General features: G+C 55.1%; 1 protein-coding gene across 1 annotated transcript; it reads right to left on the reverse strand.

Moving 5' to 3' along the window:
- Positions 1–1,705: 1,705 nt before the first annotated feature.
- On the reverse strand, positions 1,706–16,391 carry IQCA1L (IQ motif containing with AAA domain 1 like). Its single transcript, XM_030826486.1, has 19 exons — positions 16,345–16,391; positions 15,413–15,740; positions 14,293–14,415; positions 13,809–13,994; positions 11,350–11,421; positions 9,769–9,974; positions 8,682–8,766; positions 8,059–8,187; positions 7,830–7,905; positions 7,300–7,406; positions 6,426–6,509; positions 6,280–6,335; positions 5,359–5,441; positions 5,099–5,206; positions 4,127–4,326; positions 3,577–3,663; positions 3,109–3,286; positions 2,471–2,709; positions 1,706–1,920 (listed from the first exon to the last, which is right to left on the reverse strand). The coding sequence occupies exons 1-19, from the start codon at positions 16,353–16,355 to the stop codon at positions 1,813–1,815; spliced, it is 2,466 nt and encodes an 821-aa protein (XP_030682346.1). The 5' UTR covers positions 16,356–16,391; the 3' UTR covers positions 1,706–1,812.
- Positions 16,392–18,349: the final 1,958 nt, after the last annotated feature.

Consider the following 18,349-nt stretch of genomic DNA (forward strand, 5'->3'; position numbering starts at 1 on the left):
TGGCGATTGTGAGCAGTGCTGCAGTGGACGTGGAGGTGCAGACCTCTCTTCTGCATGCTGATTTCAATTCCTTTGGGTATATACCCAGTAGTGGAATTGCTGAATCATAAGGTAATTCTGTTTTTATTTTTTGAGGAATCTTCATTCTATTTTTCAAAATGGTACTAATTTACAACACCACCAACAGTGCAGAGTTCCCTTTTCTCCATATCCTTGCCGACACTTATTTTTCATTTTTCGATAATAGCCAGTCTAACAGGTGTGAGATAATATCTCATTGTGGTTTTTGATTCACATTTCTCTGATTACTGATGTTGAACATATTTTCAGTTATGTGTTGGCCATTTGTATGTCTTCTTTTGAGAAGTGTCTGTTCAAGTCCTTTGTTCATTTTTTAATGGGGTATTTTGTTGTTGTTGTTATTTAGTAGTTTGAGTTCCTTGTGTATTTTGGATATTCGCCCTTTATCCGACGTTTGATTTGCAAATATTTTTTTCCCAGTCTGTGGATTGTCTCTTCACTCTGTCATTTCCTTTGCTGTGCAGAAACCTTTTAGTTTGGTACAATCCCATTTGTCTATTTTTGCTTTCATTGCCTGTGCTTTTGGGGTCATATCCAAGAAATCTCTGCCCAGACCAATATCATGGAGCTTTCCCTTATGTTTTCTTTTAGGGGTTTTATAGTTTCAGGTCTCCTGTTGTCTCTTACTACCTGTGGACACACCTTGGCCTTCATCCACACACTGTGTACATGGTCCATGGGTCTGCCTCTTCCAAGAGAACACTCTGGGGCTCCCCAGCCCTTGGTGGTATGGTTGCCCCTGCTCCCTAAGTTCTCTGACCCCATTCTCCCCTGAGCTGTTCCCTCCACAGCAAGGGGAAGCCCACAGATGGACTCCCACCCCAGGGGCAGGAGGCTGTATCCCACTGAGCCCCGAGGGTTAGGCTGTGGTCGGAGGATGCAGTGCAGAGCTGGGGCAGGCAGGGTTCCAGAGGAGGGGTCTTTAGAGGAAAGAGATGAAGGCCACTCAGAGAAATTGGGTCAAGCTAATGATGCTCTCCCATGTCCACGGCAGCATTGGGTCTACTAACAGCCCTTGTCCTGGTCACAAAGCCCCACCGCTTCCCCACACCCTTGCTGAGCCCTGCTTCCCATCCTGCCCCCGCCGCTGCCCAAGCACCCTCCCTGCCCTGACTTCCCAGATACTTTTGCTAGAATAGTCAAACCCTAGAGTAAAAGGGACCTTAGAAATTCATGGTCCAATCTCTCTTTGCTTTATAAGTAAGAAAACTGAGGCCCAGAGACAGGAAAGCACTCTCCAGGTCACACAGGGAGTTAGTGCCAAGTGGGTTTAGAACCGGGGACAGTTAACTTCCAGACCTGTGCTTTTTCTATCTGACTGCAGACCTTCCTTCTTCCCTCTCTTCTCTTTCCCTCTCTCCTCTTCCTATTTTTTCTCCCTTAAATACCTCAAGGAGGAAGAGATTCAGGGAACCAGGATAGGACAATGACAAGGAGATGAAGACCTGGAAGTGGGGGCTGAGGACAGGGATCTGGGAGGCAGAGCAGGGAGGTGGCAGTGAGCTGGCAATGGCAAGGGCCAGGGCCAGGGCCCAGGAGAGAGGTGGGGGCTAGACAGCGCCAGGCACAGGTAGGGGCACAGAGGGAAGGGTGGGAAGACACAGACAGGGATGGACAAGAAGAGTTTGTCCCCAAGTCATCTGCGCATTTATGCCTCTGCCCCATCCCTTTACCCTTGGGCCACTGCCCTGTCCCACGCCACTAATCTCAGATGCCCACAAGCCTTAGCCATCACTTCCTTTTCTTCTTTTCCTTGGCCAGCTTGGCCTCCTCGGCCTCCAACTGGTCCATCCTGTGTTTCATGCTCTTCTTACCCAGTGGGGTCTTGAAGTACCAGTCCTGGGTTGGTGGGCACAGGAGTGGTAAGGCCCTCAGACCCATCCTGACCTCACCCTTCCCCTTTTTACAGGCTGTTTCCTCAGCAGCCTTTTCTCCTCTCCTCCTGGGTTCGGGGGTCCTATTAGTGCTGGGGTTTCCCTTGCTCCCCACCAAATGCTTCAGGTAGCATGTCAGCCATTCTTGGGGGGCAAGCCCTCTTCCCTCCATACCTGCAGCCCTCTCTCCTGCGCTCCCAAGGCCATCCTTGGCGGGGGCACTGACTCGGGGTTGGGAAAGGTGGGTGGCAGCTGCTACCAGAACCCACAAAGGGCTCCTGATACCTCACCGGTTCTTGCAAGCTCCCACCCTCAGGGAAACCCGATGGGATGGCCCCGAAGCCTTGGCATTTCCCGGTGATTTCCTGCTCCCTTCCCAGCTGAGCTCAACACACATTTCCACCAATTGTCTTCTGGTAATTTGTGGGAGCAGAGGGAGGGGTCTGAGGTGTACTTCAGGGGGCTGACTCCCCAAGGGCGCTGCTTACCCACAGCCCCTGGCCCTGCCACCTCACCTTCAGGGACTCCTCCTCCTCCCTGTACACTGGATCCAGCTTCACCAGTTGTCCCAGGAACTCGGAGGCCACCAGGGGCCGCTTGGACAGTTGCAGGAACCGCCGCTCACTCAGCACCGATTGGATGGCTTGGAGAATGTGACCCGGTGTGTAGCCATCAGAGACTTTGGCTAGGGCACTGATGTCCAGGTGCTGGGTCGGCTGGATGCCCCGGGCCTCTATCATACGCTTCCAGAGCACTGCAGGCATGTGGAAGACATGGGGCCTGGAGGGGCAGTGGGCACCAGGGAGGGGCAATGAGGCCTGAGCAGCCCCCGCCTGGATCTGGAAGGAGCTTTGTGCTCCGGGAAGCAGCTCCACATCCATCAGCTCCCCCTCCCCAGGGAAGGTACTGGATCTCAAGCTAGGCAAGGGTCATCCTCCCAACTCAAGCCGAGGAATTAGAGCATTGGAGGACATAAACCACCTGCTTGCGTGCACAGAGCCGAAGCCAGGACCCAGGCCACTGGGCTGCTTGTCCAGCAGCCCTTCCAGAGGACCTGGCTGTGGGGGTGAGGGCTCGCAGCAGCAGTGGGGTATGGGGCGGGAGGTGGGCAGGCTTTGGTAGGGGCAGCCATCTCCACATCCCCAGGCCTCACCATAGCGGGACGCGTAGTCAGGCCGGGGCATGAAGAGGATCCGCTCGTAGACCCGGCACAGACCCCGCATCTCAGCCAGCTGCGGCTGGGAGGTTGTCCCAATCAGCATCACACGGTCTCCAGGAGTCAGCAGCTGCAAAGCCTTGGTGAGGTCCTTCTTTATCCGCTTTGGGTCCATCTGCTCCAGGGGAAGAGGGAGGAGTGGTGGGGCTGGGGCACAGTGGCCCAGCGTATGGGGCTCCCAAGTTCTCAGAGCCCACCCCACCCTCAGCCTCACCTCAGCCCTAGCGGGATGAGGAGGCTGCCCATCCTGCTTTGAGACAAGGAAACTAGGTGTGAGGAGTAGAGGGGCATGTGCAAGGCCCCGGTGGGTGGGGTTGGGGCGACTTGAACAAGCCCAGGCCTTCCAGCCCAGCCCCCCAGCTCACGCCACCTGCCCCCACGGCCTTCACGTCCACGCCCCCTCACCTCCTTGTCTTCTTTGGGGATCTTCTTATAGAAATTCTTCTCAGCATTTCCAATCCAAATCACAGAGGGCTGTAGGAGTCGGGCTACCTGGATGGGTCAGAATGTAGAAATCAGATGTTAGATGTCTCTGGAGAAGGGTCATGTCCCTGCTGGTCAGAAGGCAGGATGAGGGCCGGGCTTGAGCAGGGGCTGAACTTGGAGCCCAGTCTCCACTCTCCACATCTGGCAGTCCCACCTCCCAGCCTGCTGCTGCACATACCTCACACCTCAGGGTAAACTGAGTCACTGCCCCCCATGGGGGGGCTGCATGTTCAGTCTCATCCTACCATGAAAAGAAACTGCTCTGTCTCCTCCCTTTTCCCTTCATTCCCCCACCACAGGGGCTGCAGGGGGAACCCAAGCTCCTAGCCCGGGTTGGTAGGGAGACCTCCCCAGTTCAGCACCTGAAATCATACCCAGTAGGCTGATGGGTGATGTGACCTCAAAGCCCACCCTCCTTTGTTGCCACAGGTCTGAGAACCACAAATGCCAAAAGCTGGGGGCTCCAGACCTTAAAGACTATATGCACCATCATCTGTGCCCCATTCCTGCCAGGATATTTGCCCAGCAGGTTGGCCGGCGACAGGTCGAACAGGTTGGCGCCAGTTTCTGTGCACACTGCCTTGACCAGCATCTTCTTCCCCATGCCAGAGGGGCCCACCAGGAGGATGGAGCGGATGAGCGGGGCCATGGTGTGGATATCCGGGGAGCCTGAGAGCAAGGAAATGGGCCAGAGCCAGGCGACAGGTCAGCAGCAGGAATCAGGGCTGGAGATGACTGCGTAAGGTCAGGCCAAGGGCCTGGGGCTGGGGGAGGAGGTGCAGATCACAGGGCGTACTACCTTCCCCAACACCTGCAGTCCCCTAGTCCACTAGGCCTGGGAGCCGGGAGTGGCAGCAGGAAATTTTGAATGGCTTAGGAGTCTCCAGTATAGGAGCTGTGCATGGGGCTGGGAGGGAGCCCGCTACCCCCACTAATGCCCTTTCTGTTTTCCATTCCATCTGCTTCCTCTCCTGGATTATGAGTGGTGGAATTGAAAGGCATGGGACACGGGAGGTGGAGTTTGCCGTGAGCTGAGATTGTGCCACTGCACTCCAGACTGAGTGGCGACAGACTGAGAGTCTATCTCAAAAAAAAAAAAAAAAAAAAAAAGGAAGGCCCGGGATAAACCACTCAGAAAGCTCATCAGCTCAGGGGGTATAGGGCTGGTGGTCTTCTGGGAGCAGAACAGACCCTGGGTTGTCCCTTGGGATTGAGTAAGGGGCTGGCAGTGTGGGCTCTTCAGCAGGTCAAGGGCCCACCTGATTTCTGGGGTGGCTCACTCTGGGTGTGACCTCCAGCAGGGCCTGGGCAGGGCAGGAGGACCTGGGGCTTGGAGGCCCAGGCTGGACATGTCCACTTCAGCCACCCTACCCTGACCCCAGCCCTCACCCCGAGGGCTGCCTGCCCAGAGCTGGCTCCTCACGCCCCCAGAGCCTCTCACCAAGCCGAAGGACCGCATACAAAGCCACATTCTGTCGTATGTCAAACAGGGATGGCATGGGCAACTTCTTTGCCAAACTCAGAGTGGATCCAAGATAGAGGAAGTCACCTGTGGCGATAGGCAGTCACTGAGTGACAGGCACCCTCTCCAAGTGGCAATCAGGTAGTCAGCCACAGAGAAGGCGGGGCTGGTGGACGGGGGTAGGGGAGCCTTGGCACCTGGCCACAGACTGGGAACAGGCATTCTGGGAGGGGCCTCACCTATGTAGTCTTTCAATGCTACTGACTCACTCTTCCTTAGAAGGCCAGAAATAACAAGCTCTTCGTACAGAGACTCCACAGACCTGGCAGAGGATAGCACAGGAAGACCCCCACCACCACGAGGGACATTAGCAAGTGAGAACACAGGGAAATGGAGTCAGAGATGGGGGGCTGTTGTCATGAAGACAGGGGATCAGTGGTTCTCTTGCACAATATTCTGTGGTCAAAAATATCTGCAGTGCCTGCAAACAGGCAGAATCAGGTATGGTACCAAATCACTGTCCCAGGAGGCAAGCCTCCCCCAGTGAGTGCTCTGTAAGAGGGGTGTGAGAGGGACAGGGGCCTCTGTGACACTCATCAGTCTGCCCCCTGACCAAAGGTCCACCGTTAGAAATCCAGTCATTTGAGTTAAGCATTGCCCTCTTCTTAGAAACTACATTTAAGGCTGAGTGCTCCTGGGAGAGACAGCCATTAAATTCAAGCAGCTGACGTCAAGGCACTTGTGAGCTCTCTTTACCAGACAAGTCAGCAGGAAGGGACCACTGATGAGTCCCTTAATGTCTCAGAGTGGGAAGTCCAGGGGGAAATGACTTTGGAAGAGACAGAGCTGGTTAAGGAAAAGGTTGGAGGAAGGATCTGGAAGTGGAGAGCAATGACCTGATTATAAACTCCATTGAGATCTCGCTCTGCATTTCATGTACAGAACCCTTTCTTGTGCCTTTGCTTGATCCCCAGGGCTATCATGTGAGTTTGGCAGGGCAGGGCAGGTACTTGGTGAACAAGGCCAGGGAGTCAGAGAGGGAAGGCGACTTTCCCAAGGTCTCACAGCAGCAGAGCCAGGACCTGCAGTCAGGTCTGTCCTGGACTGGGACTTACTCCACCACCACCACCATGCAAAGTGGGCATGACAGGGTCTGCTACCTGTTTGGGGTCAGATCTTTTTCCTTCTTTTTCCCAGTTTTCTTCCCAGGTGTTTTCTGGTTGGAAACAAGCACATAGGTCATTGTGCCCTGTTCCTTGCCTCCCCTGTATGCCCTCCCCTGCCCAGCCCCAGCCCTTCATCTTGCCTTTGGAGCCCTCAAGGGTCTTTCTTCCTCCTTGTCCACAGCCAGACGGAGGTTCCTCAGCTCTTGACGCATCAGCTCATCCACCTAGGTGAGACAGCCGAGGTATGGCGGGGTGGCCTGGGGCTGGGAGGACAGGTGGGAGAGGAGCAGGCAGGCAGGGATGGGAAGGAGGGGAGGAGCCTTGCAGAAGAGCCCAGTGAGCCTGATGAAGGCAGTAGGGACAGCCCTGATGCCTTCCCGCACATTCCTCTGCGTTCCTCCCTCCCTCCTGGCACCTGTTCACACCCAGTCCTAATCCTCTTTCTGCTCTCTCAGGAGCCCTGCTCTTAACAGCCTTCAATGTGCAGAGAAGCCCCCAGATGGAATTCAAATCCAAGATCCCCCTCTGAGGTCTCTGTGACCTAAACGATTCCATAACCGCTTAGCCTCAGCTTCCCGTGTGTACCATCAGGAAAACCACGGTACTTTCCTCATGGGTTGTGTGAAAGATCACATGATTGAATACTCCTGAAGCCCACGGCGTGGGTGGGACACGTCGTCAGATGGTTCCTGAGGATGGTAGTGTGGTGTGGACACCCTGGCTCCGAGCCCCTCCCATACTCTCCACACCCCTGCTGCATCAGCCCTGGGAGAAAGCAGGACCAGGGGGAGGCAGAGGAAGGTGGGAACTGACGTGGGCAGCAGATGGAGCTAGGACCATGCACGCAGGCAGCAAAGTCTACAGAGGATGAGCTGGGGACTGGGGTTGGGTGTTCAGGACAAGAGAGAGGCAGAGAAATGGGTGGGGAGGAGCCTGAATCTGGCTGGAAGTGTGGGTCATGGGGGAGGGTACAGGGTAGTGGCCTGCAGGGAAGCCCTGACCCTGTGCTCACACCTGTATCCGGATCTCCAGCTCCACCTCCTTCCTCTTCTCCTCCTGGAGGGTCTCGGAGTCATAATTCTGACTGGGGTGTATGCTCTCACACCGGTTCTTCCATGTATCTGACCGCGGAGAATGGATGGATGCATGAAGGTCAGAGTCCCGGGTGTATACACACAGGCATTCACGTGTGCACAAGCACATGCACACATACGTGCACACAGACACATGTGTGCACACAGGTCAGGAGCCAGGCCCTGGCTGGTTGCCCTGTCCCCACCCACCAGCCTGGCATTTTTTCTACCCAGACAGCAGATAGGCTTGACCCCAAGGCCTGTGGCCACAGGATTCAGACCCAAACCTGTAACACCCCCACTCAAAGAATCACACCATACCTCCCTCTTCTCATTTGGTGTTGTCCCCTTTGCCTACACACTCACACTGCCACTTCATGGTCCATGTGGCAGACACCCACTTTCTCCAGGACCCAGGGCCCCAGGTCCCACAAGGCACAGACACTCTTCCCCAGCCGTCTCCCCTCTTACTTAAGTATTCCTCATGCCCGGCACTGATCATAGGGATACATTTGGATGGCAACACTTGCAGCACCGCATCCACTTCCTAGAATAGAAACATTCTTTGACCTTGACTTCATCACCTCTACCTAGCACAGATTCTGGCTCTAATCTTACCTGAACCCATCTTCCTACCACGAGTTCCCCCACACCTTGCTCCTCCCTGTCCCTCACACCATGCATCCGGGAGGTATCTTACCCCCTTCTTGGCCTTTTCTTCCTTTCCTTTCTTCTTCTTCTTCTCTTTTTCATCCTTTCCTTTTTCCTTGCTCTTCTCTTGTTCCTTTTTTTTGTTCTCTTGGACCTGCATTTCCAGTTCCATTCTTACCTGTGACCAATGACACAAGACATTTCAGAGAAGATTAAGGGAATTTTACAGAAGAGAGCCCTGGATTTTACAGAAGAGAGCTGGAGATCTCCCAGGCCCAGGGCCTGAGACTGGGGTGAACCAAGGATTCCCTAGGCCTAGAGTAACTGATGGGGTCGGGACAGCTGAGCATGCAGAGACTCCTTTGGGGTCCAGGGAGAAAGGGTGCCCAAGAAGGAGCGTTCTGGTCAGAGTCACTGTTCTCTCCTGGGCCATGGGATCTGGAGCCACTGCAGTCTACCCAGACATCCTTCCTTTCCCAGCCACAATGCCTGCTCCAGCCGCAGCTGCTCCTTGCTCCTCTTCCCCATGCCGCCTTTCTGGCTGCCTGCATTTCCCCCAGCCACCTCTGCCTCCATTGAGGCTGACCCCCTACCCCATCCCACTTGCTATTCTCTGTAGCCTCAGGCTCCACCTGCCATAAAAAACTGTCCACCCCACCTCCAACAGGGTACCTGTTCTGGAGTTTTGTCTGCAAAGATTGAGTAGGATCCACCTGAAGATGCATCTGGATAATCAGGGAACCGGCCAGTAAGGTCACTAAGTGAACATAAGATGATTGGACAGAAAGATGAATAGATGATTGGAAAGATGGATGGATGGATAGGTAGACAGAGAGGTGGGTAAAAGGGTTGGCAGATGGACAGATGGATAGATAGATAGATGGAGAGGTGGGTAGAAGGGTGGGCAGGTAGATGGGCAAATGCATGGGTGGATAGATGGAGAGGTGGGTAGAAGGGTGGGTGAGTGGATGGACAGATGGAAGGATAGACAGAGAGGTGGGTAGAAGGGTGGGTAGATGCGTGGATGGATGGATGGGGAGATAGAGAGGTGGGTAGGTGGGTAGGTGGATGGACAGATGGATAGACAGATGGAGAGGTGGGTAGAAGGGCGGGTGGGCAGATGGGCAGATGCATGGGTAGATAGATGGAGAGGTAGGTAGAAGGGTGGGTGGGTGGATGGGCAGATGGACAGACGGAAGGATAGATAGAGAGGTGGGCAGATGGGCAGATGCATGGGTAGATAGATGGAGAGGTAGGTAGAAGGGTGGGTGGGTGGATGGGCAGATGGACAGATGGAAGGCTAGAGAGTTGGGTAGAAGGGTGAGTGGATGGATGGATGACAGATGGATGGATAGGTAGATGGAGAGGTGGATAAAAAGGTGGGTGGATGGATGGAGAACACCAGAGAAAAATAAAGGACGAGGGTGACGGAGGGAGAGGTGGGAGGAATGGATTGTTACAAACAGGAGGACAGATCACTCAGGGGGCATCCATGGGTGCTTTCCCCACCCTATTCTGGCACTTTCTCTCCCTTGCGGAAATGAGAAGTCAGGTGTGGAGATGGTCCTGTACACTGGGGGCCCAAGGTTGTTGAAACCAAGAGGGTCAGCAGTGTGCTGGAGACGTGGGGGTAGAGGAGAAAAGGGCCAATCTGGGCTAGAAGGCAGAACCCACGCAGGGGATGGAGCAGGAGCAGCCCTGAGGGACCCTGAGCGAAGGGAATGAAGGATGGAGGGTAGGGTCAGCTGAGGACACTGACTGGCACTCGATAAACCACTGTCGGATTTGCTCCTTCATCTTCTCCTTCATGTCAGGCCCCTCTGTCTCTACCAGAGAATCATGGGCCTTCACCATTGCCGCCCGGAACTCCTCCTCCTTCTCCAACTGGCGGAGCCTCCGGACATCCTCCACGAGGGAGGCCTGGGAGATGATGCTCAGGTGCTCTACCTGGTTGGGGGAGGGGAGCTGGGGGAGTGGAAGAGAGGCTGAGGGGTTCAGGAGTGGGAGGAACCAGCATCCAGTCTGGATGCAGCCCCCAGCCTCGGGCACACACGCCTGTACCCCCTCCTTCCCCAACACCACGCTCACGCAAGGCCTCGCACACACACCCACATGGAACAACAGGCATGCCGGCATCGGGAGAAACTGTGTTTGGAGCCGAATTCGTCTGCATAAATTACTCTAATAATGAGTTTGCTAGATGCATCCAGGCTGTCCCCTGCCCGATTTCCCCAGCACACCCTCCCCTGGAGCCTCCGGCCCCAGCCCCCGCCTGCACCCCCGCCCCGCGGCCGAGTTGGCAGCCGCTCTCGCAGCCACTTTCCCGCCTCATTGGCTCCCAAATGTATTTTAAATATCACTCTGCGCAGAGACAATTACTGAAAACGCTGAGCTCACACTGTTGATAGGCCCGGGCGGCCAGGCTCATTCCTCACCCACTGCCGTGCACGGACCCCTCTCTGCTGAAGCCAACCCCTGCCTCTTTCAGCCTGCTCTCATCTCCTGGGGGTCCAGCCCTCTGGCCTCCCAACAAGTCTCTGACCTCCACTCCCACACAGCAGCCCCTGGCCCCTCCTTCCTCCCAAGGCCCCAAGCCTCCAGTGGTAGCCTCCCAGCCTGCCAAGATGTCACCAGACCTGGGAAGGCTCCCTTCCCTCCAATCCCTCCAGTCCCAGCCCAGCCCCCTCCCCAGCTCCTTCTGGCAGCCAGGCCTCCACAGGATCTGCCTGGGGCAAAGCCCTTCCCCTAGGGAGCATGCTCCCACCACCCCTCCAGTCTCAGCCTGCCTTTCCTAAGTCAGTGGAGACCAGCTGGATGAGAAGACAGAGAAAGGGATAGATAGCTTCAAGGAGCCAGGCCTACTCACTTTGGCCAGGCACACGTGTGTGCACACAGGCACATGGCCTGGAAAGCCCTGGTTTGGGGAGTGTGTCCCCACCCAACACAGCCCCTGGTGTCTCCCCGTGGCTACCAGGGGCTTGTGGGGGGCAGGGTGCTCCTGCTGGCTTTGTGGCCTCCTCCCTCTGGGGGTGCACCCCTACAGCCCCTTCCAGCTGGGGGTGGGAACGTGGGGTCCAGGATGCTCTACACGATGCCCCTCGTGGCCCCACAGGTGAACTGCTGCGAGGGGCCGGATCTCTACAAGAAGAAGGGTGTGAAGGGATATGGCCGGGGGGCTTTTCTGTCCTTCTGCCTCGTTCTCTCCCAGGCTCTCCACCTGGCCTGAGTGGAGAGCACCGTGGGCAATGTGGGGCTGGAAGAAGACTGTGCTCTGGGTGGGGGCCCTGCCCTGGCCAGCCCTGTGTTCCAGGCCCCACCATGGGGAGCAGGTTGAGCTCACCATGCCAATGAACTCCATCTCCATTCGCCGGTCCTGCTGAGTGCGTTTCCTCTGCAGGTAGCCTTTCCACACCTGGCGGAGGGATGTGAGGGACACACAGGACACACACTCTCCACCCTGCAGCAGCCTGTCTCTCAGAGAGGGTCCAAAGGGTCACACTAGAGATTTCCGGTGGGGTGGGGAGGAGCCCTGGGCAAGCCTGCTCAAGTGCACACTGAGCAGGAACAGCCTGGAACAGGGTGGTTTCAGGTGGGCACTCAAGCCAACTGGCCCCAGGGCCCCCCAGGGATTTCTTCCTTCCCATCGCCACCCTAATCTGCTATCTCTTTTGAGGGACAGATCAGAGCCCAAGCACCCTACACCCACTCCTCAGAATCCCCAGAGCAGTTGGAACAAATACTTGATTCCACCCAGGCACATAGACATTGGTGCTGTAGGGACTGTGGAGCTCCTCAGCTAATCCTGATTTTTTGACCCAAGGGAACTGAGGCCAGAGACTGGACGTGACCTCTCCCAGGCCCAAGACCCCATCTGTGCAGAGCCGGACCCGTCCTCTTTCTCCCAAGCCCAGCTACTTTCAGACTCCAGGATCACTGAGTGCTAGTGGGGCCAGAGGGTGGGGACGCTGGGCAGAGGAAGGCAGAGCCTGGGCCCGGGCCAGCCAGTGCCTTCCATCTGCCTCCTGGCACTTCCAGGGGCAGGGCTTCGTCCTCCCACTCCTGTGGCCACCACAGACCAGGCCCGCCATGACTGGGTCCTTCATATATTCTTTCCTTTCCTCAGTGCTCTGGATGACTCTAAGACCAGCATGCAATATTTCTGTACTCTTGATGTCTGGCAACAGGTACAAAATGATCTGCTTTGGTCTACAGGGGAAGTGGGACTCCGTCTTTGGGGTCCATCCTCCTTCTTGGTTCTTTGCTTTAGTGAGCCCTGCTGTCGAGAACCTCCTTCTAAGCCAGACATTGACACAGTCATCCTGCCTCAGACCGGCATGTTCAGTGTACTGATTAGTAATGCACGAATCTATCCCATTTGCAGATGATACATCTTCATAGAATCACTATTGTTAGTTGGTTGCCTGCTTTTGTCTTTTGGTGGGAAGTTCTAACTTTTCTCTAGTGGGCTAGGAGGCAGAGGTTTTTGAGGTATTGGGACTTGAGAGAGAGAGGAAGGCGGGAGAGACTGATTTGAGAGAGAAAGAGGGCCCACCCCAGGTCAACAGTTCCTGGAAAGAAAAGGTGGCAAGAGGCTTATACGACAGAGGAGGGCCGGTGGCCTTAGGGGCAGTGACACCTGCATGAACAGAAAGTAGTCTATTCCTGCACTGGAATTTTCCCGGGGCTCCTCCAGTCTCTGGTCAAGCTGTTAACCGCTACTACCAGGAGTCAGCCTGTGTTAGCAGCATTTTAAGGAATGGTGGGAGAAGCCATGTTTGCACACCAAGGCAGACAGCAGAGGCTGACCCAGAGAGGTGCAGAGTGGCTGTCCAGAGCAAAGGAGAGGTGTGACAACCAGGATGGTAACAATGCTCGGGGAACCTTAGGGCAGAGAAGGGCTTTCTGCAGTGAGGTGAGACACGGGATAAAATTATGGAAATTATGTTATTTCCATGTTAAAAGGTGATCCAGAAGGCACAGAGTTTGGGGATGCTCAGATCACATCAGTTATCAAATTAATTCATCATGATCAACTTTCCCTCTGTCTCAGTTTCCAGGAGGCTCAGGACCCTTTCTTAAGAGATGGGGTCTTGCCACATTGCTCAGGGCTCAAGCAATACTCCAGCCTCAGCAGGATACATTTTAGGGGCTCATTTTCAACAGTCTTAAGAGTTTCTGGAGTGGTCATCTATTCTGTTCTGCTACTCTATTATAGATCTTTCTTCTCTAATTTTAATGATCCTTCTGTTTCTGGGAATTTTAAGGTATCCTACTGCAAATGCTTTTGAAAATAGAGATGTAGATTAAATAATAAACAAGTAAGATACATGCTTGCTGACTGATTAAAGTACTGACTGGTTTAGAATCTAGTTGTGGGGGCTGGGCATGGTGGCTCACGCCTGTAATCCCAGCACTTTGGGAGGCTGAGGTGGGTAGATCACTTGAAGTCAGGAGTTCGAGAGCAGCCTGGCTAACATGGTGAAACCCATCTGTACTAAAAATACAAAAATTAGCTGGGCTTATTGTCAAAGGATTGTAGTCCTGGCTACTCAGGAGACTGAAGCATGAGAATCACTTGAACCCAGGAGACAGAGGTTGCAGTGAGCTGAAATCATGCCACTGCATTCCAGCCTGGGCAACAGAGCGAGACTCCATCTCAAAAAAAAAAAAAAAAACTAGTTGCGGGGCTACAGAATCCAAGCACCTGCACTCCTGTGATCAATTGCTGAGCAGCAGGCTTCCTGAATGAGGTGACTCTACCCTGGCCCTTTGGCCCTCCTCCTGGGCACCTAGGTTTACCTTCTGTATGGTGACAGCTGCTTGGCCCTGACTGAACTTGTGCCGTCCGTCCTCCCGAATCCTCCGATCTTGCTCCTCATCTCTTCGAATCTCTCGCATGAAGGTGGCTCGAAGCCGGCCTTGCCTGGCCCGCTCTGCCTTTTGCACTAGAATTATGGCCTCAGTCCGGTGCATTCCTGTAAAGCACTGGCCAGAGCAGGGGCAAAAGAGCAGGGGCACATGAGGGAGACCTTGCATCCAGGGTGGGCCGCTGGGAGAGCAGCCATCAAAGGATGCACCAGGGCAGCTTCCTCCCACAGTATCTGGGAGGCCAAGTCTTGTCTTGGCGTTGGAGGGTTACCATGAGCACAAGAACAGCCTTGAAGGATGCCAGGGATTACCTAAAGGGCACTCTGGTAGAGAGCAGGGAGGGGCCTTTCTGCATTCTGGAGGCTTTCAGGAGACGGGATATGGAAGAGTCTGGGAGGGTGTCACCCCCGTTTACCTTCTGGGAGGAGGACACTGGCTCCAGTCTGGACAGGATCTCAGCCAGTATCAGCCCTCGCTCCCGCACAGTGGCGGACTGCTCCAGCAGGAAGTATTTGGGGATTGGAACCTCCAGGTCGGCCTTTGAAGCAATGTTAGGGGAGGAGGGTCAGGAATCAAAAGTCTGAGCCATCTGGCCAATCCATTACCATTTTCGGGGGCTTACACACCCCCAGCACTATTTTTCCTCCATTTTAGACTCCTGACTAAACTTAAAGGGTAATGGGGCAGATGCCCCCAAGAGTCATTCCTCTCTTCTTCTGCCCCCCATCCTCTGGCTGGAGTTGAATTCTGGAGCATCGTGGTAGGTGGCAGTGGTCTCAAACCTGGTTGTGCATCAGAATCAACTGGGAAGCTCTTAAACGCAGATTCCTAGGTCCTCCTCAGACTACTACATCAGAATGACAGGGCCTGGGGAATCTTCCCTGCACCCCCGCCCCCGACCAAGTGCACTGCTGCAGCTGGTTGGGGAAACTTTGAGATAGTCTTGGATATGAAGCAGTTACTGAACCCTGAGCCGGACTGGAGACCCCGCAGAAGCTCTGTGCTCTAGAACAGCCTTCTAGAACTTGTCCGTGCACACAGATCACTGGAGGGTCTTGATAAAAATGCAGGTGCAGATTTAGTGGGTTAGGGGTGCAGAGTTTCTCATTCGTGATGTCAATGCTGCTGGTCCGGGGACCACACTTTGAGGAGACTCTAAAGGACTCTCCTCACCAATTCCCTGTGGTTCGTGGGTCTTCCCAGTCATGCAGGGGACCTCACCCTGACTCCATCCAACCCCTAAGTACCTCCATGCGCACCCCCCACCGCCAAGGTTCCTGAAGCCCTTCCTACAAGGCCAAACCCCATCCTCTGATCTTCTCTGCCCTCCTTCCTTTCCTAGCAGGTGTCCCAACACCAGGGATATCTGTGGGGTGGCGGGTAGGCAGGGGGTGGTTGGCCCCATCCCTACCCCACCCGACCCCAAGCTGGCCAGGGCATGGCTCTGTGTCCCAGGTGGTCAAGGCCGGTCCCACCCCACCTCTCCCCTCCTGCTAGCTGGCTTGGGGCGTGGCTTCGCGGCTGCACACACTTACTGGGGTGAGCTTGAGATCCTGCAGCACGCGGTCCAGGCAGTGGGTCTCACACAGGTCGGCGCGCACCAGCTCGTCCTTGAGCTCCAGCACGCGGCCCGCCACGCCGTCCAGCAGGCGTCGCAGCAGCCGCCGCTTCTGCGGCTGCACCATCTGGTCATAGACGGTGTCGAAGCGGCGCAGCAGTCCCAGGTAGTGCAGGTAGAGCGACGCTAGCCTGTACTGGAAGGACTGCCGCTCCTGGTCGGGCACAGGTTCGAGCAGAGGCTGCTCTTGGTCCAGCAGCTTCTGCAGGGTCACATGGGAAGACTCCCAGAGGCGCTGGTAAGCTCTGGAGAGAGGGTGGCGGGCGGCGCGTGCTCTGAGCCACGGAGGAGTGGGGAGACGGAGCAGCCTGGCCTTTTGAGGAGTGTGGGCTCCGGGTACCAGAAGGTGTGATGTCACTCATGGCTCCGAAATGGACTTCAATGAGGTAAGGAGCCCACAGGGCAATGAGTGGACACTGACCTGGTCTTAGGGAGAGTGTGGGATTGGGCTCCGCTGTAGGATTAGCAGAGAGAATGGGCATGACCTTTGGGGGTTTGGGGGAAAGCCAGCCCAGGCTTGGGGCTCTGGTAAGGAAGGGGTCTTTGGGAGTCAGGGGCAGTGGGGCCCTCCAGGTGTGGGGCAGCCCACGGATGCTGCAGTGATCTGGGCTGGTGGGTAGCAAGTAGGGGTGAGGGATGAATGTGGAGGAGGGTTCCTTCCCCAGAGCAGAGCCCTGGTTCTGGAATTAACCGTCGGAGGGAAGTTTCCACAGTGAAAGCTGCCAGGGCAGCAGCAGCAGCTGGGGTGGCCCGGTGCCCAAACTGCCACTCTGCCCCAGCCTCTCAGGACCACGGAGGTGCTCTGCCGTTTGCTCTGCCCTGGAACCCCCACTCCAGCCCCTCACTCACCCCTCAGACATCGTGCCCACTCCTCCACGCTGCCCCTTGTTTGCTGGTGGTGGAATTCACAGAATCTCTGTGGCTCCCTGACTCCCAGGGCCACAGGGCAGAACAGCCTTGTTTTAAGAGTTCTGTCCCATTGTACCAGTGTTCTAGGGCTGAGGCAGGGGGCTGGTGGGTGCAGAATCGGGGACATTTATCTCAGAGGATGTCCTGGAAGCAGCGCGCGGAAGGGACTGTGGGTGGGTGGCTGCAGGCTCCCGAAGGGCAAGCTTCGGAAGCTTAGGGCAGAACATGTTGTCCAACTTTGGCCATTTTTCTTGTAAGGAACAAGTAAAATAAGTTTCTATTTGAAGTCCCCTAAAAGCTTTGGCGCTCTGGATACATCTGTCCTAAAGACATTACCCCCTAACAAGGCATCACTGCAGCTTCTCACTCTGCGTGGCCTCTGCTCCTTCTCTCGGCCCCTGCCTGAGCCCCACAGCCCTCCTTCACTCTCTGGATGACAGCACAGGGAGGCCCATGTGGTGGAGGGGAAAGGCACTGATTTGGAGTCAGAAGGCCCTGAAGGCCCAGTTGCCCCCTTGGGTGAAAGTGAGCATAACCACGCTTGCCTCCCTGGGGCCTGCCAAGAGTTCACACCATTCCCATGAGCCAGACCCGTGTGAAGCATCATGCTAGAAAGTATAGTGGATGCTGCTCTGCATGCTTGGGGCTCACTTGGTCACCTGTGGGTACCACCTCCCATCACTGCTACAAGTTCAGGAGATAATTTTTCCAAAAAGACAAAATATTATACCACTAGCAGCCTGGGGCTGGTCAGCTAGGGTGAGCTTTTTGGCTCAGTGTCACGTCGAGGCTTATGAATAAGTAAATCTACGAGGAACAGGGCCAGGGAAAGGGACAGAAGGGAGACAGCGGCAAGGAGGAGCAAAGAGGAAGAACTCGAAGGTGCCTATGAGCTACCTGAGGGTCTCATTAAAATGCAGATTCCAGGCTAGGCGCAGTGGCTCATGCCTGTAGTCCCAGCGCTTTGGGAGGCCAGGGCAGGCGGATCTCCTGAGGTTGGGAGTTCAAGACCAGCCTGGCCAATATGGTGAAACCCCATCTCTACTAAAAATATAAAAATTAGCCAGGCGTGGTGGCACATGCCTGTAATCCCAGCTACTCGGGAGGCTGAGGCAGAAGAACCGCTTGAACCCGGGATGGGGAGAGGTTGCAGTGAGCAGAGATGGCACCACTGCACTCCAGCCTGGACAACGGAGCGAAACTCTGTCTCAAAGATAGATAGATAGATAGATAGATAGATAGATAGATAGATAGATAGATAGATAGATAAACAGATTCTGCTCCAGATCTGCGGGGGGACCCAACAGCCTGCCTTTCTAACAAGCTCCCAGGTACTTTGGCTCCTGCTGGCCCGGGTCATGCCTGGTACAGCAAGGTGTGAACACAGGACAGAGTGGGCAGGAGTGAGACTTTGGGACCTGATCTCCTGGGCCTGCCCCTTGCTAGCCGTGGACGTACACATGGATCGTTAGTCCTCAGCTCACAGAACCTCAAGGTGAGGCTCGAGGTATGAGAAAATACACGTGACCTAGGTAGCTGCCGCTGAATGTCAGCTATTACCGCAAGGCGATGCCTTTTCAATATGTGGAGATGAAAGCGACCACAAGCCAGGTCTGTCAATTACAAAGGGAACAAAGGATTGGAGGTTTGTCTAAATCCCACCCCTTCATCCTGTCCAAGCTTGGAAGAGGATTTATGGGTCATGTGCCCACAAGATAAGCAGAGGCTGCATGAGACAGGAAAAGCAAGTGGTTAAGTGGTGAGCAGTAAATCTAGGCATGGCCGTGGTGCTTCTTGCAGTTTTTCTGTGGGTTTCAAATTTTTCCAAGTAAAATTGGGGATGTTAGGAGTTTCAGAAACATCCCCACTGATTTGTTCTGAAATAAAGGGGAAACTGAAAAATCATACTGATCTCAGCAGCTTATTTAGAAGCTGGTCTGGGCCT

The sequence above is a fragment of the Nomascus leucogenys genome, chromosome 13, assembly GCF_006542625.1.
Source record: "Nomascus leucogenys isolate Asia chromosome 13, Asia_NLE_v1, whole genome shotgun sequence".
Taxonomy (NCBI): domain Eukaryota; kingdom Metazoa; phylum Chordata; class Mammalia; order Primates; family Hylobatidae; genus Nomascus; species Nomascus leucogenys.